This window comes from Typopeltis vanoorti, chromosome 21 (assembly GCF_054136105.1).
Source record: "Typopeltis vanoorti isolate ZY-2024b chromosome 21, IOZ_Tvanoo_1.0, whole genome shotgun sequence".
Taxonomy (NCBI): domain Eukaryota; kingdom Metazoa; phylum Arthropoda; class Arachnida; order Uropygi; family Thelyphonidae; genus Typopeltis; species Typopeltis vanoorti.
The window spans coordinates 17,844,021-17,869,574 of record NC_143569.1 but is presented as its reverse complement, the minus strand read 5'-3'; the positions used below and the strand labels follow the sequence as shown (position 1 = coordinate 17,869,574).

Below are 25,554 nucleotides of genomic sequence, written 5' to 3'. Positions count from 1 at the left end.
TGTGGATGGCTTCCTCGCATCAGATTTCCACATCAGTGCTAGAGTACCTCAGGATTCTATGCTCTCACTCATGCTATTCCTCCTTTACATCAATGACCTCCTTTCTCTAACTTCAAATCCTATTCACAGCTTTGCCAGTGACAGTACTCTTTATTCTTCTTTCACATTTGATAAACCCTGCAATACCAAAAAAAAAAAAACCTCAAGCTTACCTTAATATCCTCAAGAAAAATCCTACCTCATCCTCTTTCATTTTTGATAATGTTCCAGTTTCCTTCTAACTCGCCGATGTGCAGAGGGCAATCCACTTAATAGATGACCTTTTCCCCTTTTATCAGCAATCTGTTTCAGCACTGTGCCTTTTCTATAGGTACTTTCATGGCATTGCTCCTCTGAATTGGCTGCCACCATTCCTCCACTTCTAACCATATAAAAACTAGAGTAGTCATTAGCTAGCACCTATATACTGTTTAGCTCTGAACACACTGAACTAACTTCTCATCAGCTTCCTTCCTTTCATCCACCTCTATTCTTTGGAACAATCACCTCATACTGTCTTCCCCACAGAGTACAACCTCCCACTCTTAAAGAAAAATAAAAACAGGCTACATTTTCTCCTTAATCACTTGCCTACACATGGCACTGTAGTGTTATGGGTCTTGTGACTTTTCATGTGTGGGTCATCATAAAAATATAAAAAATTACTCCATACATGTAGAATTTCTTTATCTTCAGTTTTCATGTCATCTTTGAATCTTTTTACAGTACTCTTTCTTCCATTTCTAAGCAGACTATTTTGCCAGCATCTTGATATTTCTTTTCTGTGTTCTTACCAAAGTGTGCCCATGACTTGTTTTGCTAGTTTTGCACAGTGCTTTGCTTTCTTACACTTTCCTCTGTATCCTCTTCAGAATGCATACTGACTTACTTGCTAGGAATTTTTGATGTCTTCTTTTCCTTGACTATCTCTTTAACTTCATGAGTCCACCATGGAATTCTGAGTTTTCTGTCCTGGCAGATAACCTCACCACTTGCACCCTCTTGCCAAATCAGTCACTGTTTACTTTAGGGTCTGCCACTGAATCTCCGAGGTTTGGTTTTCAATCTCTTTCATTTTTTTCTTTAATAATATTTGTGCATTTGTCTACATTCCACCTTTTAAAGCTCCTGAACTTTGATTAATTTTAAAACTTTCTTACACACTTTTCTTCAAAAAAAAAAAAAAAAAAATCAGCCTTTTAATCTCTTATAGGGAGTACGTGAGGCCTTTTAATCCTATCCAGCTTTTAGAGACTGAGTGGGCAGTTCAGTCTCCACTGGTATCCAATCAGAGATAGCTTACCCAAGACTATCACTAATTATAAGCAGCAACCAATGAAGAGACTGGCAAACAGGGACAGGATATGTTGCTGTCTGAAATAGTGTGGGTATTCCATTGATTTTCTTGAGTTTACAGAATGATAAACCTGCTTGCTAGTGCCAGAGATTGCCTAACTTGTAAATTGGTCAAAGAAAGGTTTAGAAAAACTTCCTCTGGTCAGCAACTAGACTGGAACTGAAGGCTATCTTTGGGCAGCCTAGTGCAGAGGATACCAATGCCACTTGCACCGAGCTACACAGGCCTTCACTTTTCTTTTCAGTATGAAATTCAGTTTTATTTTGTTCAAAACTAAACGGTGATCACCTCTCATTTCAAATTCTCTGTATACTCTTGTCATGAAGCAATGTGAATATATCACTATCAACATAGTCAATGAGACTATTCTTATTTCTTGTATCTTCTCTCCATGTGAATTTATGCAAATCTTTATGTAATTTGTAATGACTAGGTCAGATTTCTATCCATTCCATGAACAGGAATCCAACAAGTAGTACTTATCATTATTATTAACTTTGCTCTTTTCTCCAAATTTCCTCAAAATATTTCTCTATGTTTGGTAATCATTTCCTATTCTCATTAGATCAGCAACAAGGACCAGCTTTTCCTTTTTCTTTGTGTCAGCTGCCTTCCTCATATCAAAAAATTCCTCTACATCTCCCTTATTAGAACCGTCTGTGAGACCATAAGCACAAATAAGTCTCATTGGAACGTTTCCTATTCTGATTTTTTGCCCATATCACTCTACCTGATATTTGCCTGCCATTCAAAGTTAACTTCTTATTTAGTGTGGAATACTGTATATGCTGATAATCTTCTTGAATGCCAGGTAGTATCAAGTAATAAAGACTGAAGTAATTTATTGTAATAATAATAATAATGGAAATATGACAAACTTGTTATTCAGTATTTACACGATCTGCAGAAATTTGTAATAAGTTTAAATTATTGGTAAATTTTAGGTTACTCTCATGGTATGTACCTTGAAAATACCTGTTTGCATTTCTTTTTTATTTATATTAATAATAATGCAAAATTAATGGGTGTATAATATTTGCTAAACTTATTACTGTTGCTACTACCAGTAAATGGATGAATCGAGTTCTGACTTTTCTGGGTTTTTTCCACCTTCCCCCATTTTTTTAAAATTTTTTTATGAAGTGTCATCAGCACCAAATAACATACAATTAGTGTGTGTGTGTATGCGCGTGCCCATACACTTTTTTTTATGACCAGTCACAAAAAATGCTTAACAGATACAATTTACTCACATACCTGCATGCTTACATATTTGCAATATCTTGAATGCATTTTATTCACTGAGCTTATTTGCAAAAATAAACTATTATACTTGAAGGTAGAATGTGATTATGGCTGTAATAGTTTTCGAAGCATTATTCAGAACCATCTATTGACAGGAGAAAAAAAAAAAGGAAGATTAAAATGTGCATTGAATTTATTTTTTGTAATGAGTATTTGCTAAGCAATATTGTACTGATTTTTATTTCTTACTGTGTTATAAGCATAGGAATATAACTGTTTTTTGGAATTGTGACAGTATTCTTTACACATTGTCTGTAAAAATACGGGGAAAGAAAAAAATGGTAATTTGTATTAGTGCCACAACTGTTTAAAGAAAATCGATTCTAAAAAATACAAATAGTTGTTTGATTTTTTTTTTTACAGAAAGAACATAGTCACAAACAAATATTAAATTACCATACACTGCATTTCATAATCACCTTTGCTGCTGTATATGACTTAACTTATTTTCTAAACATAGTTTTTGAGAGATTTATTTTTAAATAAGTTTGACTTAAAGGCCTTAAATTACACATCTAGCACGTGCAGTTCATTTTCAAATTATAAACAGTTTAAAGTATAAATAAATAAACCACTATATGGATAAAGCATACCACACCACAACTGGCAGGAGGATGATTCGCTAGATGGTCAAGAAGACTCCTGATTTATTAGTAATAATAGGTTTAGCTCAATGCACTATCTAGCATTTGGTCTGCAGAATATTTCTATTGCTGGATATGGAATAGAAATGACCTGGGTCTCTACATTGTATTTGACATTCCTGTTAAGAGTGTTGTATGCATTGCACATAAGAAGACAGAGGTAGAGAGAGAGAGAGATAACAGAAAGCAGAGACCTCACTCTGGATGCCAAACATGGTGTTACTTCAGGCCTCCTATAAGTAAGATTGTGATGTTTCATCAAGCTTTGAAAGCTGCCTACCACCTAGAGGCCTAGCTGGCATTTCCTCCACTTAAGAAGATACATCTTTGTGGTAAAGAAGCATCAATGGAAAAGAAATGGAACTAGTAACTAGACAGATGAGAAGACAGGTAAAAACAAAGACAGATGAGATTCTTCCAAGCAACAAATACAAGATGTCATATTTAGACAATAATGAACAGGGAGAAAAGAAGGAGTAACCATAATATTCCAAACTGAATATGACGTAAATCTTGAATGGCAGTATCAATAAGAGTGATGTGGGTCAAATATCAGAATGGTGAATTAGACAGTGAAACTGATTTGTGCCTATGGGCTCACAGATGGTTCTACTAAGGGAGAAGTGGAGGAATTTTTTGAGGCATTAGAGAAGGCAGCTGACACAAAGAAAAAGAAAAAGTTGGACCTTTGGGAAATTTGAGAAAAGAGCAAATCTTATAATAATAGTAAGTACCTGCTTGATTTCTGTTTAGGATATTGACTAGTCATTATCCTAAACAGAAAACAATATATGTTCTAAAATAAAACTGCACATACATTCACATGGAGAGAAGATGGATACAAGAAATAAGAAAAGTCTATTGACTGTGTTTCTGTTATTTTCAGGCTGGTTCAGGATACAAGTGTGTACAGAGAATTTGAAATAGAAAGTAATCAATATTTGAGTAGAATAAAATTTGATATCATATTGAAAAGAAACATATAAGAAAGTTATAAAAAAAAAGAATGAAAGTTGAGCAACTTTTATAGATGAACTGTAGACTTAACTACATGAATATTATTCAAGAAAAAATCAAAAGGATTGAAAACAAGAATCAAACCTTGGAGATTCATTAGCAGACCCTGAAGAAAATATTGATTGATTGAGCCACAGAGGCATGTGGTGAGGTTGTTTGCAGATTAGAACGCTATGGTGGACTCATTAAGTTAAAGATGTAGCCAAGGAAATGAAAAAGCATACCATGAGTTCTTGGCAAGTAAGTCAGCACGTACTCTGAAAGAATGTAGATAAAAATGTAAGAAAGCAAAGCATTGTGTAAAACTAGCTAAACAAAAGTCATGGAACACTTTGGTAAGAACACAGAATACAAATATCACAATATTCTGCTGACTATTGAAGAAGCTTAGAAATTGAGGAAAGAGTACTGTAAAAGGGATCAAAGATAAAAGTGATATGAAAACTGAAGATAAAGAAATTCTAGATGTATGGATTAATCACTTGAAAGATTGCTAAATGAAACACACATTGACAGCAGCACTGTGGCGGAAAACATTAGAGATAGGAATGCAATCAGGAGTACTTATCAATACATGAGGTAGAAACGCCATCAAAAACCTGAATGTGGAAAGGCGGCTGGATTAGATGATATTTGATGAGAAATGTTCAAATATAAAGGTATAAGTGTTTTATAGTGGCTTCACCTGCATCATTCAGGACTGGTCAGAGGGTTGAATTCCAGATGAAGCAAGGAACAGTGCATTCTCCTTCCTCCCCTGCATTTTTTTTAAAAATATAATGCTGCATCATTCAGTCCATTATCCAAATTTAAGTTAATGTTTATTTCAAATCACTTAATTTTAATTTTGGCCTTAATTGTAATCTTATTTTATTTTGTAACCACCAAAAGGGTGGCATTCTGGCATGTAGCTCAGCTCTGTAAGTAGGATTAACATCCTTTTTTCTAGCTTCACCTTGTGATTATTCTGATTCACTAATGATAACCAGTTTGTTTATGATCAAAATATTTGCAATAATAAAAATAAAATTATTCTTTATTCTTGTGACAGAGAACAGTGCTTTATTGCTTAGGACAGAGAATGGTGGAAGGTTCTTATCCACATGGGACTCAACTCATCTTGATGGAAGAGAATAAAAAGAATCAAGAAAAATGGAGATATTAGTCTCGGCTATATCCTTTATGCAGATGACGTTATACTTGTAAATAAATCCATTACAAGCTGACAGGATTCCTTGACTAAATTGAATAATTGCTGTGATAAATTTGATATGCAAATAAGCAGGAACATTTGAAAACATTCTGCATTCAGAATGGAGAATCTATAGAACATGTAAAACATATTGGCTATTTAGGCACAATTTTTAATGAAAATGGCAAACTAAATACAGAAATAGAACTATAGATTAACAAAGCTGGTATGTTAGGCAGTCAAATAAATAAATTTATGTTCAATAAGAGAGAAATCACTCAATATGCTAAACTAGCAGTATACACGACAGTGTTCAAACCAACATTAGTTTATGGATATGAGAGCTGTTACAAATGAAACATTTGATCATACTGGAGACTACATATGTATGAGAGTTCTGAGCAAATTTAGGATGTTGTCAGTGGCAGCATCATATTAATAATGAAGATATTACAATGGAACTTGCTATTAACATTCAGAAGTAGGTGAGCAGATACAACTGGTGATAAAACAGCCGGCCTGGTTAGCGTATCCGCTCTCCAGCAAAAAGGCTGCGGGTTCAAATCCTGCTGTGGGCATGGATGTTTGTGATTGTCTGTGAAAACACTAGTGGTGGTAGATGCCATTGGTGTTAGATGATGAAGGTTAATAAGGTTAATCGAGTAGTGAGACGAAGGGTTGTAGAGTTGATGCCCTCCTTCGATGAGTCTTTGGACTCTCTGGAGGTGTGATATAATAATAATGTTCAAACAGAATGGGACAGGAAAAATGAACAAAAGAAACATTTCTTGCCAACATGGCAGGTAAACTTCCCGGAGGCAGACCAAAATGTAGGTTGGATTGATGCAGTAAGAAATGCATTATATGACGGAAATGTAAGATCTGATAATATCAGTCTTCACAGATAACAGATTAATTTGTAGGAAAATGAGAAGTTAATAATGATGTAACTTTTTTATGCAGTACTGTTATAATAACCTATACACCCTCTGAGGGTACATATCAGGAATTTCATGATGATGACTTTTGTAGCGCACACTTGATGAGCATGCTTTTCTGAGAGAAGATATGTACTGCACATTTCCAGTCCTTTAGTAGGCCATTTATATATGCAAATATGGCTAACAGTTATTTATTTTGAGAAATTCTTTAGCATCCTGTAAACCTGACTTCCCAGCATTGCCTGTTTCTTTGAATCAGTTATCCCGCCATACAGGTGGAATTGGCTTGCAAATTCACCTGAATTCTGGTCACACTGGAATCATGGAGTCGAATTTTGCATACCTTATGTAACTGCAATCTTTGATACCTGCTGAATAGAATTGGATGTATGCATGCTTGGACACAAAACTGTAGGTGAGTATACTATACAATTTGGTTTAAAAATATCTTATTTAAAATACTAGTATTATTTGATTAAAATCTTTATGTTATTTTAGCATATTATATTATTTGTGATAAATTTAAGTTATATAGTAAAATTATAATTTTTCCTCATGGGGTCACTTGAGTGAGTACAGAAGTGGCAAACCCAAGGTACCTGATGCTGGACCATGCCTTAATTACTCTGTAATAATATATATCTGTTATATTATCTGTAGACTGGTCCTCCTTTCTTGCCTTGCTCCCCCCACCCAATGCTATTAGAGTATTCAAGGGCTAGGGGTGAGAAAAGATCAGTAGAACTTTAAGGCTCCTTAAGGATATTAACAGAAAACAGTTGAAATACTTACAGCACATTGAAAGGATGGAAGGACTTCTCAAAACAGTAATAGAAGGTTAAGTTCCTGGAAAAAGAGTAGTGGAAAGACTGTTAATGAGACGGATGGATGGCGTGTCTATAGTGACTGATCTTCAGACAGTTGATTCCTCTAGAAAAGCATACAACAGGACCACATGGCAAGGACTAATGTGGTTCATCACTGGGCATTAAGTGACCATATGGCATCTGTTGATATCCAATAAACAGATGGATGGAATAATGAATAATTTTTTATTTTAGAAAGTGAGTTAGCTGTCTCATACATGGACAGTAGAGTTTTCCTTCTTCACGTTGGCTGGAGAAAGCATGTAATTAATAGACAAAAATTTGCAAAGTAAATTGGTGTGGTGTGATGTGTATTGGTCTTCTATGACTCCCAAGACCCAAGGAGGTGTTAATAATAATGATTTATTATATGCACTACTTATTGATGGGATGGAGGTGCTCTTGGATTTTTGGTCAAAGCAAAGGCAGTGAGACCAGTGTAAATAAGTAGTTTTGTGTTATTTCTGGCATGGGAAAGCGCTTTTTTCTCCTGGAATCTCGCATTTTTCATCTCGTAAACTCAAGAAACTCTTCCATACAACCCACATTATTTCAGAACGTAATTAGAATTAGGTACCAAGAGATGGCAGTACTTGTTTTCCTGTCCCTTCATCAGTTGCCACTTAGTGATAGTCATGGGCCAGCTCTGATTGGCTACCAGTGGAGAGTGACCTGCCCACTCGGTCTCCAAAAGCTAGATAGGATTAAAAAGGCCTCACTTATTCCCTATATAAGGGAACAAAAGGAATTATCTTTGAGCATACTGACTCAATTGTTGCAACAAACTCAGCTCTCTTATTTTGAATCCATCTTGCATTTGATACAAATAATAATCCCTGTGTCTTTGAGGCCATTCTGCCAGCACCAACATTGTCTACTCACTCTCGTTTCCCTAATCCTGACTGATTGCCATTCATACCTGTCTCATCCTCATCTTGATGCATTCCATCACCTTGTTTTGTGGATGCAGAGACCTGTATATGCATCCTAATGGAACCATAAATGCAATTTACAGAAGCGAAGTCCTCCATTCATCCATTTGGTGGTGCAAAAAGAAGCATTTTTCCTACAAGATGATAATGCTTATTGTCGGTTCACGGACAATTCATCGTGCGAACTATTGATCGCTGAAAATGTTATTTGCTAAAAAAATGAAATGAATTGCATTGATACCGATAGAAGAAGTAAATGCAGTGCAAGATATTTAACAAAATATAATTTTATTATGTATCTATGTATTAGTCCGCATGGTTAGTCCTGGGTTCAATTCCCACCTCTGACGTGAGGAGTGTAGGATCTCTCATCAGACATAGCCAAGTTAGCCGTCTTGGGCGAGGACTGCAGGGTTTTTTTTTTTTTTCAGTTTATGTGGGGGTTTTCCACCCCCCCCCCCAAGCAAGCAAACTGCCCCTGAGAACATAGCGCTTCTACAGACATAGGATACGCTGGGAGGCATAGGGCCAACCACCTTATCCTCGTATAACGGTTGCTATAATTTTGTAAATATTAATATTCCATTAACAGAATCTGTAGTATCAAAGTAAGAAAGAATATATACCGTTTTAAGACTAAACAAAATTAGGAAACTCGTCAATCAATAAAATATTACTTTCACTGTATAAGAATAAAAAATATGAAAATGTAAATAAATAATACTTAGATCTATCCCTCTTTTACTTTTACGGTGTCGAGGGTTTCTATTCCTTATAACCGCAATCGTTATATGAGGATAAGGTGGTTGACCTATGCCTCCCAGTGTATCCTATGTAAAAACTTGATATTCTCAAGGCTGGTTTGCCTGCTTACGGGAAGAAAAATCCCATATAAACGGGAGAAAAACCCTGCAGTCCTCACCCAAGACCAGCTAACTTGGCTATGTCGGAGAAAGATCCTAAGCTCCTCATGTCAGAGACGGGAATCGAACCCAGGACACTCCTTTCCCCAGGTAAATGGTGTGAAGCAACCAGCCACTCAGCTAATCACTGGACTAAAACATAGATACATAATAAAATTATATTTTGTGAAATTTATCTTGCTCTGCATTTACAAAAAAGACCGGCTAACTTGGCTATGTCGGAGAAAGATCCTAAGCTCCTCATGTCAGCGACGGGAATCGAACCCAGGACACTCCTTTCCCCAGGTAAGTGGTTGTGAAGCCACTCAGCTAATCACTGGACTAAAACAGATACATAATAAAATTATATTTTGTGAAATTTATCTTGCTCTGCATTTACTTTTCATATATCAATGCAATATCATTTCAATTTTCTTGGCGAATAACAATTTCAGCGATCTTGTGGACTATTATAAGAAGAGACCATCGTACTTATGAACTGTCCAGCCAGGTCTCCTTACCTTAATTTTATTGAGCACGTTTGGGGCACTCTAGGTAGCTGTGTTGCTGCTCTCAATAGCCTTTCCAAAACCATGAAGGACCTTGGAGAGCCTTGCAGGAGCAGAGCAGTGGTTGTTATTACAAATGTACTCCTGAATACAATTATAAACAGTATGAAACATCATTTTGCATGCTGAATTGCTGTGAGGGGTGTCCACATTCCTTATTGAGGCATTCTGAAATTTCATTTTGACTACTTGTTTTTTTGCCATTGTCTTCCTGTACCCATTTGTTACTGAAAATTAAATTTAATTTAAAATATGCTGCTGGCGTTTCTTTCACATGCACATCTCATATAATATAATACAGCTTTTCACCGAATCATAAATATTCATTATACAGTCTGGAGTTATGATTTTTCTCTCTCCTCCCCTTAATTCATTGAATCCATTCTATATATGTATACCAATGGCCTCTCGTGTTGTTGCATGATTAGAGAAAAACGGATATTAGCGACCAGTTAATGTTGCTATTGTTGATCAGTACTCAATTAAGTTTTTCTCAATAGGGATATGACAGTTTTACCCCAAATGTGAGAACAGTATTCTAAGTTTGGGTGGATTTCGGATTCATAAAGTCTTATGAGTTATGGATCAGTGAAGCAGTGTTTTGAAAGAAAAAAAGAACCGCTTTTTGGAGACTAGGGATGTCATTGACGTGTTTATGGCAGTATAAGACTAGATGTGAAAGTCAACCAAAGAAGAGAAAATGGATGTTATCTGGATATCGGAACCTATCAAAAATAAATGGGAGAGAGAGGTAAGAACTCTCTTCCAAGAAATAAGAGGATTGTGTTTTGATAGTATTGAAATTAGTAGATAATTTTCACTCCAGTTGAGAATGGTCTGGAGATCAATGTTTGCTGCCAAAGCAACTAAACCAAGGCCGGTTTTACCATATTTTTATATAACTTTTTAAGTAACTTTGTTACTTAAAAATTAAACTTCATTTAAAATTTTGCAGGTGTTTCTTTCACATGCGAATCTCATAATACACCATTTTACCAAATTGCATATATATTCATTGTACAGTCTATGGAGTTATCGTGATTTTTCTCTCTCCCCTTAATTCGTATAATCTAGTGTATGTGTGTGTATATATATATATAGATGTATACATTGCATGCCTTTCGTGACCGACCTGCCTGTTATTGCAAATTTAAAAACTCTAGAAATCCTTGATTTAAATCAAGGATTTCTAGAGGAATTCGTTACGTAAATACTCTGCTATGCTTATTTATATCATAAAATCCTTTTGTGTTTCGTGATTTTTTGATAGAAATCAAATTCTTATTTTAGTTCTTCCATCAGTAGGATTAACTGCATATCTATATCGATTTCTTCATTATTTCTGTTAAAATGAAAAAGTATGCATAATACTGATATTGGAGTCATAATAAATAGCGAATTAATGTGTAGGAAAATTGTTGGTACGAAGCTGGTCAAATGTAAGCATAATCATGCAGCAGTCGTATCCTGTGCCTTCACCCGAGGATATAGCAGAAATTTTAGATGAAGTGATGATGAAAAGTATCTAAGAAACTGGGTAATTGTTACAGCTGCCATGGAGACCTTATGTGCATATAGAGATAAATGGTTATTAGTACTTTCCCAAATATGAGGTACCCTATATAGGTCGCATATGTGATTTCATCTATAGGGCATGATGGCCTAGGAATCGATCTAAATTATAGAAATCCTATGTTTGCAGTCATCTGGATTTTCATTCCATCTAGGACGTGAATAACCTTTATAAGAGTTTTTGCAACCGAAGATAAGTTAGCACGTTTCGTATGGAGGAAGGAGGATTTTCATTCCTCAATGATATTATTAAGAGAGACCTTCAGGGAGTCGGAGATTCTATGATAGCTAGTGAGCATACTACTCACTAGTTATCATACTTATTCTTGAATTCATTCACACTGCTTGCACTCACAACATCCAATGGCAATCCATTCCAATAATGCACCACCATCTGAGAGAAAAACCTAGCCCTCACACCCTTCTTGGTGGCCTTCATTCTCAGCTTCCAAGGATGCCCTCTCGTTCTTTCCCCACCCTCCATAAAATGAAAAATTCCATCATTGAAATCTGGCAGTATCCTTTCAGAAGTTTGTAAGTCTCAATCATATCACCCTTCTTTCTCCTGTTTGCTAGTGTCTGCAGTCTATAAATTCTCAATCTGTCTTCATAATCAGTATTCCACAATCTTGATATCATCTTTAACACTCTCCTTTGTACTCTCTCCAATATATCAGAATCAGAACGGAAACCAGGAGAGCAGACCAGCACACAATAGTCCAAGTGAGGTCTTGTAAAGAGGCAAAATAACATCCTTATCTTTACATATGAATGTTCTTTTCAGCATTGAAATTATCTTTTGAGTTGTATTTGCAATCTTTTCCACATGGCCCCTAAACTTCAACTTCCTATCTATTAACACTCCAAGATCCCTAACATAATCCCACCAATATAATACGACATTTGATATCTAATCATGCGAAGTGGATGACAACATTTACTCACATTGAACTAACACCCATTTTCCCATGCCCACAATTCCAAACTATTCAAATCATTCTGCAAATACTGCATATCAGCAGTATTCCTGGTTACCCTACCTATCTTTGCATCATCAGCAAATCATTAATGTACAAATTGAATAACATTGCAGCAAGCACTGATCCTTGTGGTACACCACTTTTTACCTTAAACCTTTGATGACTCAGAACCACCATATACCACTTTTTGATATCTGTCAGTCAGCCATTCTCTTATCCATGCTAATATTGTATAACCCAAACCTATTTTCTCCAATTTATGCAACAGTCTATCATGCTGTATTCTGTCAAAAGCCTTAGCAAAATCCAAAAGTATCATGGTGTATCCATTCTCCTTGTCTATAACAATAGTAACATTGTTATAGAATGTGACCAAGTTGCTAAAACATGACCTTCCCTTAGTAAACCCATGGTGTTATTGCAAAGTAGAGATTCACTGTCAACCCATTTCTGAATGCGAGTTCTAACCAATTTTTTCAAAATCTTCATCACCACTCCTGAGATACTAATTGGTCGATAGTTGGATACATCAGTCTTTGCACCACCCTTCTACAATGGAATTACCATACATTCCTTCCATTCCTGCAGAATCTTCCCTGTTCTGAGACTCATATTAAACATCCTTGTCAAAGGAATGGCCAGTTCAGCTGAACACACTTAGCACATATGCTGATATTCCATCAGTCCCTATTGCTGAATTTTTATTCAATTTTTGCAAACAGCTAACTAAAACCTCGGCCTCACACTTTTGTTTCTTCATCTAGTGAAGAGGTAATAGTGAGCTCGATGTTGCGTTCACCAGGTTGATAGCTTTTAACAAAATGGGCACTCATTAATTAAACAACCTCTTATGCATTTGTAACCCTCATGCAATCTGGATTTATAAGATTTATTCTTTCATATTCATTCTTTCTTTTACTTGCAGCATATCGATAGAAATGCTGCAAGTAAAAGAAATAAAGACATTCTTTTGGATTGTCTTTAGCACGCAGAGCCAATATCTTTTGATACTAAGACTTTGCTTTGTGTTCAACAGTTGTAACTATTCTAGCCTACTGATTATAACCTTCATAACGGAAATCATCCTTATGCAAACGGTATTCCTTCCACATCGTCCTTTTCTTACTTAATAAGATTACACATCCATTTGACACCTTCTCTATTTATTCTTCGAACTCTCGGGACACATTCTCTGATATCGCATCATTTACGATATCGGTATTCTTTTACGATATCGATATTCTTTCCATCCAGCAACCGGTCCCATTCCACTGAACTCAGTATACTTCTAAGTTGATCATTTCCTGCTTTGTAGTTCAGCATTTAACCCTTTCTGAATGGAACATTCATAAACTTAGTCACTTCCGAAGTGGGAACCACATGATGACTGTCACTAACTGGAGGCAGAATAGTTACATCTTTAACTGAAATATCCTCTGACACTATAATCAAATCTAACACTCTTTGACCTCGAGTTCCTTCTGTCACGTGCTGCTTGAGGAAGTTGCATTTTCATTCTTTTCATGAGATTCTACTGCTGCCCAGTCAATATTTGCATAATTAAAGTCTCCCATTATGATTACTCTTTTCATGCTTATCTTTTCTATTTGGTAATGCATTTCATCAATAGCAACCGATCCACTAGTCTGTAACAACACTCCACTATGTAATTGATCTTGTTAGATTCCACCTCACACCACATAACTTCAAACTCAGTGCCACATGAAATATTATTAGTAGTAGTACTACAATCATAGGACTCAACTCTAACTGGATTCAAGTCATCCGATATCATTAACAGCATACCCCCTCCTCTCCTATCCTCTGTATCCTTCCTAAAAATACTCTACCCTTGACACTCGATACCAGTTAGTATGTCTGATTCTGATAGTTAGGTCTTACTAATACCTACAATCTGAGGTTGCAACAAACTCTATCCCTTTGTTTCTGATATTTGATATCTGAGATGTTTCTGATATATTCTACATAGAATTAATTAGGTTTACATGAAGCAAAGGTAGTGGATCACTGCAGGCCACCGACCCTGCCACATAAGGAGAAGAAAAAGATGTACTTTTCTTTGTAGAAATATTAATATTTACTGAAGTCCGTATCGACAACGAGGCGATAGCCAGGTGGGCGACAGAAATTTAGAAATTTTTGCAGGCATACGATTTGACGGATTATTTTATTATTATTTATTTTTTTTTTTTGTAAATATTGGTAAAATATATATATATAATATGGTTAAGACCTATGAGTTATATTTGAAAAATAATTAAAAATAATCCAGACCTAATCTGATCTAAGCTTACCTGCGTGAATTGCCTATAATTTTCGATAAATTAAAAAATTTTGTTTTTTTCGAAGAATGGATCATTCGAAAAATTTACCTTGGAAGAATTCGTTTTCAAAGAATTATATCATATATCAAAATTTGTAGAATCATTTAAGAAAGGGGTGGTTAAAAAGATAATGATTTAAAAATGAAAAGGTATTATTGCACAATATTAAAATAAAGAAAAAAATACAGATTTTTAATTCATTTATTAATATTATTTTGTAATTAACAAACATATTTACCCATGTTACATATATACATTAAAACAAAAAAAGTAAATGAAGTTCAAAACAAAATTTTTATTTAAAATTTATTAATTCATATAGTTATATGCAATACCACGTAAATATTCTATCGTAATTTATAACTTTTTTTTTTCAAAATTCTTTGGTCAGCTTCATCATAACGTCTACGTTTGTGGTGATGTTGAAAACCTGCTACTGCTCTTTCATAATCAACTTCATATGTTTTTTGAATTTTTTGTAGTCCATTTATAAAAATCCACAAATTTGGATGACTTGTGTTGATGCCAAAACTCAATTGCAATTTTGGATGAAGGGCTTCCGCAAAATTATTTGTCCTATCGCTTCCATATATTGTTCTTTGGTACACAGACCAAACGTTTGAGGGAAAAATCGGCGGAGCACTGGTTCTATTATTCCGTAGACGACCTATGTATGTGTTCGTAAACCATTCTAAAATTGGTTCAAATTCATTGGATAAATGATTCTCAAGTTCAGAAATAGCGTAAATAATATCTTGTTCTGGAACGAAAGCAAGTGAAGTGATCATTTTTGAATTTAAAGCATTGCGCATCAGAATTGTATCTGGTTAAAAGTTTGCATGAAGCTAAATGCTTACGAAGATTTTGTACGAGATGAAAAAAGCAACCATTTATGTTAGCTTGCGGAAATATTATACTTAAAGCTTGATGAATGGCAATTTCATAATCAACATTTATATTTTCGGGATTTAGTAATGGCCACATTTCATGTATCATATAAAATAATTTTGTTTATGTTTCAAGAGTCTAACTAGGTATATAGTAAATAATACAAAACGGGGAAAACAGAACCTCCATCCTTTCTAGCTAAAATAACAAAAATATGAGCAAAAAGAGGGGGAGAAAGTAAAAATGTGCCATTCACAAATAATTCATTCATGCTTTGGCTCCATTGCATGACTTTCACGACCAAAAATTAATATAATCATTATGATATAAACGAAAATATTTACTAACTAGCTGATTCATTTTTTATGGGAAATTTCAATATAACTTCTATACAATTTTGTAATTTTACACAATAAAAACAAACTTAATTATAAGCAAGATTTTTCAAATTTTATGTTTATACCGTTTTTTAACTCGTTTCTTAAAAAAAATTATTTAAATTTACCGGGTAGTAGATCAATAGAATAGCATTGCATATTTGATCTAGTATTTTGTCGCCCACTTGACCATCGCCCAGTTGACAGTCGCCGTCGTCTACTTGACCGTGTCCCATATACGTATTTATCTTTGGCGAGTTATTTTTAATAGTTGTACATTCACTATATCTTAAGGGGGAACACCTGACCATATGAACGTAAGATGCCAATACAAGCTCGGATAACGACGTATAGAAAGGTCTAGCAATGCAAGATATAAATGGAGTGGCGTAATTTGTACTAAAAATGACTATTGATTTATAATTATCAGTTTCATTTTCACATCATGAAATACCATCGCCTGTGCAGGTGGTAGAATGCTATTTGCAACAGAATGTCCTACAAATTTCGGGGACACTAAACATCCTAAATATCAATGCTGAACACACTAGTGCTGCCTTCAGCATTGATAGGTGTGACACCTATCACGGGAATTAAACTGTCACAAGGTGTGACAATTTAATTCCCGGAATGCGCCTGTGGAAAAAAAAAAACGTTCGGAACTATATATTAGTGGTACTGTCGCCTTCGAAGTAGTCCCCTTGTGCATTTATACAATGGTTTAGACGGTGTTCACATTTTTGGAAACAGGCCTGGGACCAGTGGTGTAGCTAGAGCTTTTGCCACCTGGGTCGGTCCCTGAGTTTGCCGTCCCTCTCAATACACATCAAAAATACTACAAAAAGTCAAAACGACGTATAGGGAAATAAATGAAAAGACTTATGTTTATTTTTGAAGTAAAACTTTAATTTCAACATTCTAAAATGCTACAAAATAAAGACTTATTGTTACATAGACCATATATTTATAACATAGTTAAGGTCTTACAATATGGTGGAGATATGTGGATGACATCTTCATCATATGGAAAGACAACTTAGAAAGCCTACATATGTTTGTTAACAGAATCAATGCACTCCACAATAAAATAAAATTTACTCTAGAAGTAGAAAATAACGAACAGCTACACTTCTTGGACTTACTAGTAAAAAGACAAGAAGACAGTATCAAACTGTCGATTTACAAAAAATCAACGGACACTGGAAGATATCTACATTACTCTTCTAACCATCATAGGTCACAGAAACACAGCATCATCCACATGCTAAGAAATCGAGCTAGAAAATTTATCTCTGACGAGGAAGAAGTTCAAACAGAACTGTCTCAAATAGCTACAACTCTATCAAAAAATGGTTATCCTAGACACATCATCAACAAATTTCTATACAAAGATAACCAACAAGAAAGAACAGTCGCCCAGCAAATTTCAACAGCAGTCATCCCCTTTATAGGTTCAACTTCCACAAAAATTGCAAGATTATTAAAGACATAACATCAGGGTTGTATTTAAACCAACAAATAGCATAAGACAGATCCTAAGATCTCCTAAAGACAGTGTGCCATTTTATAAATATCCAGGTGTGTATAATATTCCATGCACGTGCAGTCTTTCCTACATTGGACAGACTTCGAGAAGCCTGGAAATAAGACAGAAAGAACATGTAGGCGATGTTAATCACAACAGAATGATCACCTCAGGATTGGCGCATCACTTTTCAACTTCGAACCACACTATAGACGGGAATAACAGCTCCATGCCCTACGTAGACGAGGATTACAGACATCGAGTATTTAAAGAAGCTGCAGTTGTACTACGTACGGGAAGTAACCTAAACAGAAATCAAGGGGCCATCCTGGAAAAATCTAATTAACTCCCTCAGTTCAACAGAGCTACAGTACGCAAATAATCATATTACGCGTTTGCATGTAACGCGTGTTCATGATGCTGAGTAGTTATGTCACGCGAACGTGTCACCCTAGCTACCTAACAGGTACTAACGGTTCTTTGTATTTTTTAAAAATTTTTTGCATTTACCTTTTTTTGTACTATGCAAGCCTTGAGAAAGCTAGTCAGTTACTAGCGAAACCGGTAGGCAATTTGTAAGACCTTAACTACGTTATAAATATATGATCTATGTAACAATAATTCTTTATTTTGTAACACTTTATGACCAAAAACATGTACAATTCTAAAATGCTATTTTTCTTGCTTTTCGTTAGCAAAATCGTCGATGACATTGGCGAAGTCTATTTCATAGTAATGTGAAAAATGAAAGGCATTTCTGAACACATTGTTTAATACTTATAAATTGATTTTATGTTTTATGTGAATCATACCCACAAAATATCATAATCTATAGTACATTAGTACTATGCAGAGAATGGCTAAAGATTAGATCATTTTAAATTAAACTTGCGAAGAAATTATATTTTTGTTTAATCCCTTAACCAAGTGTAAGCGTACAGTGTGTGTGCGTAATTTATCTTCAAGACTAGGTTACTTGTACACAGAAGCTAATGACTTCACATTAATTGCCTTAGTATCCCATGAAGGATTAAACAAAAATAGAATTTCTTGGCAAGGTTAATTTAATTTATAACCAAGTGAAAAAAAAAGCTTTCTAAAGTTAGATAATTTTATTTGCAGAAAAAAAGATTCTTGTACACCGACTTTTATTTAAATATTTTATGTTTAAAGTAAACGAACTTTTTATGCATATTCTCTTATCTGCCTATCCCTTCAAAAATATGGCTTTCGGACTTATAACTAGATGGAAGAGGTAACTATATATATATATATATATATATATATATATATATATATATATATATATATATATTAATTAAATTTTTTATAATAAATAGTTGTGAAAACAATTTTTTGTGGTAATGCGTAAAAGAGAAGGCTCGAATCACATCATCTGATGAAGTCTTACTCAAATCATGAAGGCAAAGATTAAAAATATATATCTAGATTATATTATACTTTGCTAATTTTCAATAATTTAATAAATAATTTTTACTTAAAACTTTAGAGTACGTGTGTATTATTTGTAACTAATAAAGTACATATGTAAACATTTTTTATGCTACATGTGATATGGTGTCTGAGTACCAGGAGGTACACGCTTTTTATAGGCTCTGTTCCAGTCACTAAATGTCCGCGCGGTTAGCCTAGTGGCTATGTGCTTCCAACCATATGCCAGGGGTCGACGACATGAGGAGCTTAAGGATTTTCCTCAGCCGTAGCCAAGTTAGCCAGTCTTCGGCGTGGACAACAGGGTTTTTCCCCAGTTTATGTGAGGTTTTTCATCCCGAATTATGCTGCTATAATTCTTATTATTTTAATAAGAATTATAGCAGCACAATAGTCCCATGCTTTACAGTCAGAGGCCTAGGTACGCTGTGACATTAGTTGTCAAAGGCACTAGTTTAAAAAAAATATTATGAATTTTCGAAGCGCGCCAAAAGCCTAGTTACGCTACTTGTTGTTACTGTGCTATTTCTCCTGCCCCCCCCCTTCTCTAATTATTCGATATTTTCAAGTTTGAGTGCACAAATGTAAATAAATAAATAAATAAAAATACCATATATGATTCTTTTACTGTAAGATTCGACTGACGTCGAATTTTATATTACAAGAGTCATGTACGGTACAGCGATAGGAGTTATCTCCATCTGCTGTCTCCCACCGAAGCGAGGAAGTAACTAAATACTGATGCCATTCTCTCCCCCCCCCCTAAATAATTATCATTAATTTGCTTCCTGATGAGTAGTATATATTCAAGTTTTCAAAATAGCAGTGCTGTCATTTGAAGCTACTTAAAGACTAAAGATGACGCCCCTAATGCAGTCTATTGCTGTCACTGGATTATCACTCTGTGTGCTCTTTGGATTGTCAAAAACCATTCCATTCCAAGTGGGTACTACATTTCCATAAACCTAATATCGAAATAATTGTTAACTATTTGAAAATATTATGTATTGCATTATGCTTATTTAATGCCACGCTATTCGTTATTAATAGTGAATCCAGTGAAGAAACTCGTTTATTCGCCTCAAAAATAGCCTTATAGTTAATGTGGGCGATGCTATAAACATCAGTATCCTTCCTCCTCCCCTCTACTTGTGAAAATTTCTTGTAAATGAAGCGCGAAAGCTGGTTAATATATATATATATATATATATATATATTTGGGAAATAGTGGTGACAACGCTTTCAAGTGAGTGCCTGGGTGGCCCTGTAGAAACAGCGTTTGCATTCATAGCGCCAGACTGCCAAAAAAAAAAAAAAAAGACCATTATACAGTAAGTAATCTAGTCGCCGACCAAAGAAACTTTTTCTAGATTATTCTTCGACCTGTTCCCGAATTAGTATATCTGTCACATGCATGTAGGGTTTCTCTTCCGAAAATGGAGTTTTTAACCACAAAGTGCGGGAAAAAAAAGAAAAAAAATCGATAGTAGAACTCGCACTCTACACTCTTCTTGTTCTTCTTCGTCTATGATCTCTTGTGCTTTTAAGCGTCGAGATTTTGCCAAAGAGATTTCCATGCCGTCTGTCCAAGGCTTGTTGTTTTGCTTCTTTCCAGTTAATTCCCTTCTTTTCCAATTTTTCTTTAATTTCCTTTTGCCAACCTTTCCTGGGTCTGCCTATGTTTCTTTTTCCTATTTTCTGGCTTTCGTATACAGTTTTTGTTATTCTTCCTTCTTCCATTCGATTAAGATGCCCAAACCACCTCATTTAGACTTGTGTTATGAATTGGTTCAGAGGTGCAACTTGAAGGCTATCTCTTATAGTTTGATTTCTTATTCGGTCTAGTCTTGTTTTTTGTGCAACTTTCCTAAGATATTTCATTTCAATTGTTTGTAGTTTATTTGTGTTTCCTTTTGTTAAACACCAAGACTCGCAACTGTATGTTAATGTTGGTAGAAACACTGAACGGTATACTGCCATTTTGGTATTCTGGGTGACTTCTTTCTTATCTAGGAGTGGGCCTTTCATTGCATAGAATAGCTTTGTTCCCCCGATTATCCTGCTTAATTTCTGTGTCTAGTCTACCATCCTCTTGTATATATGATCCCAAGTATTTAAAGGAGTGGACTTGTTCCAGTTGATGGTTCTCTATTTTTTTTATGTGTTTTGGTTGGTTTCTAGATATGATCATCATTTTAGTTTTATTTATATTTATGGTCATATTTCTTTTCTTTGTTTCTTCATACCAAATGTTGATGTTGCACTGCAGATCTTCAGCTGTATTTGCTAGAATCACTACATCATCTGCAAAAGCCATGTGTGAAATCCTGGTTTCTTTCAGTTTCCTGTATCCTAGGTGGAATTTTTTTTTTTTTTTTTGTGTGTGTGTGTGTGTGTGTGTGTGTGTGGCATGCCTTTAAAATTTCATCCATTACTATGATGAAGAGAAGAGGGCTGAGGATACGGCCTTGTCTCATCCTACATTTGTTTCACATTCTTTTCATCTATTATTACAGGTTCTTACATAATATCTGTTACTTTTGTAGAGGCGGTATGGCTGCTATTAAGTTATCTTGTATCTTGTTTTTCTTTAATGTTTGCCATATTAAGTGTCTGGGAACTCTGTCAAAGGCCTTTTCGAAATCTATAAAACATGCCTGTAGTTCTTTTCCATATTCCAATGTTTTCTCTGATATTTGTCTAAGACTAAAGATAATATCCTGCGTGCGTCTATTTTTTCGAAAGCCATATTGCATTTCATCCAGTGTATCCTCTATTTGGTTCCTGAGCCTCTCTTCTAAAATACGGGCATATAATTTTCCTGGAACGCTTAAAAGCGGAATTCCTCTATGGTTTTCACATTTACGGTTGTCTCCTTTCTTAAATATAGGGATTATTATTGCTATTTCCTAGTCTTTGGGAATACTTTTGTTTTTCCATATGATATTGAATAGGTGAAATTGAATATAGAAATTTATGGCTTTCGTTCCTAAATTCTTTACCATTTCTGGTGTTATTTGGTCATGACCTGCTGATTTGCCCAGTTTTATTTTATTTATTGCTGCTAACAGTTCATTTGCATGAATTTCCTCACTTTGATCTTTTGCTTGCATGTCTTGCTCTTAGGGTTCTATTTTTTCCATGTCCAGCATCTTCCAATAATTCTTGGAAGTACTGTTTCCATCTTTCCATAATGTCTTCGGAATTTGTGAGTAACTTTCCATCCTTATTTTTGATAAACTTTATGGGGCATTCTTTCTCTGACCTCATTCTTCTTAACACATTATAGAAGAGTTTTTGGTTTCCTTTAAAATTTTGTTCTAAAGTATGTCCGAAGTCTTCCCAGCATTTTCTTTTCTCTTCTTTCACTAAGATTTTAACTTTATTTCTTTGGTTGTTGTATGCTTCTCTATCAACCTATAGCTTTGATGTTATATATCTCTTCCACAATTGCTTTTTATTTTTAATTTCTTCTTTTAGTTCTTCAGTCCACCAGGGTGTTTTATGTTTCTTCTGTTTATTATTTAAGGATACACCACAAATTTCTTTGCTTGTTTCTAGAAGAAGTGTTTTGAACCTGTACCATAGCTTTCGACATCTTGGTCTTCATATATCTCTTTTTCTATTTCTTTCATCTTCTATTTTACTTTTATACTCAATGGCTGTTTCTTCTTTCTTTAGTTTGTAGTTCTTTATCTTAACATTTATTTCCTTGCTACTTTTTCTACATTTTCAACTTTTATTTTATGGATTGTTTCCAATACTAATAAGTAGTGGTCACTGCCTATTTCAGGACCTCTGTAGACTCTTGCATTTTTTGTATACTTCCAGTACGATCTGCTTATGATGGAGCCAATTATAGATTTTTCATTTCTACTGGGCTCCTCCCTGGTAAACTTATGGATTTTTTTATGCTTGAACATAGTATTCGCTATTACTAAATTATTTGTAAGGCAAAGATTTATTATTCTTTCTCCGTTATTATTCAGGGTTATTTCTCCTTGTGATCCCAACACTTGTTTTGTTTCCTCATCTACTTGATTCCCTACCCAGCCATTAAGGTCTCCTAGTAGTATAATATGCCCTTGAACTTCAATTATTTTTTGTAGGAGTTCAAAGAATTCATCTTTAATTTCTTTATTAGCATTATCATTTGGGCTATATGCAACAATCACAGTTAATACTTGGTTATCTGATTTAAAATCTATAGTGATTGTCAACAATCTTTCATTTATTAGTTGCCATTTAGTAATATATTCTTTGAGATCTGGTTTAATTATGCAAGCTACCCCTTGTATTCCCCATTCTCTTGGGTTTATCCCTGAATAGAAAAGTATATGTCCATCTTTCATTTCCTGGCAACCTTGACCTTTCTTTTTTGTTTCTGTGACTGCTAGCAGATCCAATTGATTTTTTAAATTAATCTATTAATTCGTTTTCTTTTAATGTTCCATGTTCCGTATCTCGTGTACCTTTTTCCTCGCTTACACTCTAAGATATAAAATATACCGGTTGGATTTAGGACCACGAGATGATGGCACGCTTGTCACCCTAATTTTTCTGTGAAAGAAGCCTTGAGTCACGGATAGTATCGAGATCACTATAAGTGATGACTGAAAGGTAGAGTCTGGCTACCTACCGATCTTCAAAAAAAAGTTAGGGCAAGGAGTTTTATCTAACTTTCTTTGGGAATAATAGGTGTTAGAGGACTTTTTTCGCTTTTTGGTACTGTTGATAGAAATATTCTGACCTCAAGAAGACTGTTACCCGAAGTTAGCATTGGATAATATCCAATCTCCTTGTAAAGAAAACTTTGCCTAAGTAGGAAATGACTGGAATTAGGGATAACTGCTCTCAGCTGAGAAGTCTTTATAAAAGTCCTAGACAGAATTTTAATCTAGGCTGTAAACGAAGAACACATAATGCATCGACCTACTGAATACGATAAACAGGCGCACCAAAATTAAATACATTTTACACTCAAAATAACATTACAAACAGTTTTTCTTTTGTTGAATTGGCAATGAAATACTATAGTTCACTTACACTTGTACGGATTAAAGCAAGTACCACTTGCTTTAATCCGGATTTGAATGATACGGATTTAAGCAAGAGAATAGAATCTGGGTATCAAAGCCCGCTAAAAACTGTGCTTGAAATTACTTACATACATTCATACATAAAAGTTTCTTAACAACTAACAGCCATGAAGGTTTGACTAGATTGAATACTTTCATGCTCCAGATATCTGCATCCTGAACATACACTGCTGCTGTGTGCCACTGAATGTCAGTTCTGTTTAGGTCTTGTTTGATATTGTCAATCCATCTCATTCGAGGTTTTCCTCTTTTCCTAATGTCTTCTAGGTCACTTAATATAATATTTTTTCACCAACAATGTCCTGCGTTCTGACGACATGATAGAACCGTCGTAGCGTTTCCTTACATAGGATAGTCCTAAGAGGTGACTGACTACGTACAGGGTGTTCGGGATAAATTTGACAGTTTCGTAAGGAAAAAGAAAATCTTCTTTGTATCTATTAAATTTAATGAATTGACAAAAAAACATTACAGGCAGAGTTAATTACAATACTATCAACAAGATTTACTCAAAATAACCACCATTAGCATCGATCACAGCTTCAATTCTGCTTCGGAACCTCGAACAAGCTGATGCTACAGTCTCCCTGGGAAGGGCCGCAAAAACTGTTTTAATTTTATCCATTAACTGGGCTTTTGTATTACTGGAAGTGCGATTGGTGTCTTTCATACAAAATAATCCATGGGGTTAAGGTCTGGGGAGTTTGGAGGCCAAACATTTGGACTGGTGAAGTCGTAGAAATTTTCAGACAACCATTTTTGACTTTTCCCAGAGGTGTGGCAAGGGGCCGAATCCTGCTGCCATACATACGGCCTACCATTGGCTACCCTTGTTATCCAGGGCTTGACTACAGTTAGCAACTCCACGAACAAAGCCCGAATTCCAATGCCAGGGTTCTTCAACACCTGTTCCTGCAGATTTGCGAGGAATTCTGCTGTACGAACGCAATCAGATCGTCTGCTAGGGATCTTTCTTCTTGCTACATCCTCGTAGTCACCATTGCAAGTCTCTAGTTCATGCCTGATTGTTTTTACTGTATTCAGGGAGCATTGGGCAGCAGTCGTAATATCCTTATTTTGATGGCGGGCACGAATCATCATGATACAAGTTATTCTCTTCCATGATTCAGGTGGGTTCCAACTATCCATCCTTTCTGACATCTTGTATATGAATGAAGAAGGGTCCAAACTTTTAAATGAAGAGAAGTGTGTGTTAATACATGTAACTTACGGAAAAATATAATTAATTATAAATATGTCAAATTTATCCCGAACACCCTGTATCTCATTTTTCACGAAATCAAAGCATTTTATCATCACCAGTGGCTCTAATAGGCATTTATTCTCTGTACGTAATCAGTAAACGTTTGCCAGTAATGGGGAAACGTGGCGACGTAAGCCAATTTGACCGCGGGAAGATAGTTGTGGTCCCGGAAGGCAGGTGCCAGTAGTTGGGAAACAGCCGCACTTGTTGGTTGCTCGGATACCACTGTATCAAGGGTATACCAGGACTGGATTGCCATGAACAGACATCCAGAAGAAGGACTCACAT

General features: G+C 35.2%; 1 protein-coding gene across 3 annotated transcripts in view; it reads left to right on the top strand.

The window, feature by feature from the left end:
• Window positions 1–25,554, top strand: part of LOC150094654 (NPC intracellular cholesterol transporter 1-like) — a 56,490-nt gene that overhangs the window by 11,426 nt on the left and 19,510 nt on the right. The window contains exon 1 of one of the 3 annotated variants that reach the window (XM_090411058.1): window positions 18,683–18,706. The exons of 1 other annotated variant lie outside the window; for it this stretch is intronic. In XM_090411058.1, the coding sequence (XP_090267184.1) occupies window positions 18,698–18,706 (9 nt within the window). In that variant the 5' untranslated portion in view covers window positions 18,683–18,697. Of the gene's footprint in view, window positions 1–18,682; window positions 18,707–18,837; window positions 19,846–25,554 lie in introns of those variants that run through there. One more of the 3 variants, XM_090411056.1, reaches the window with a different exon arrangement.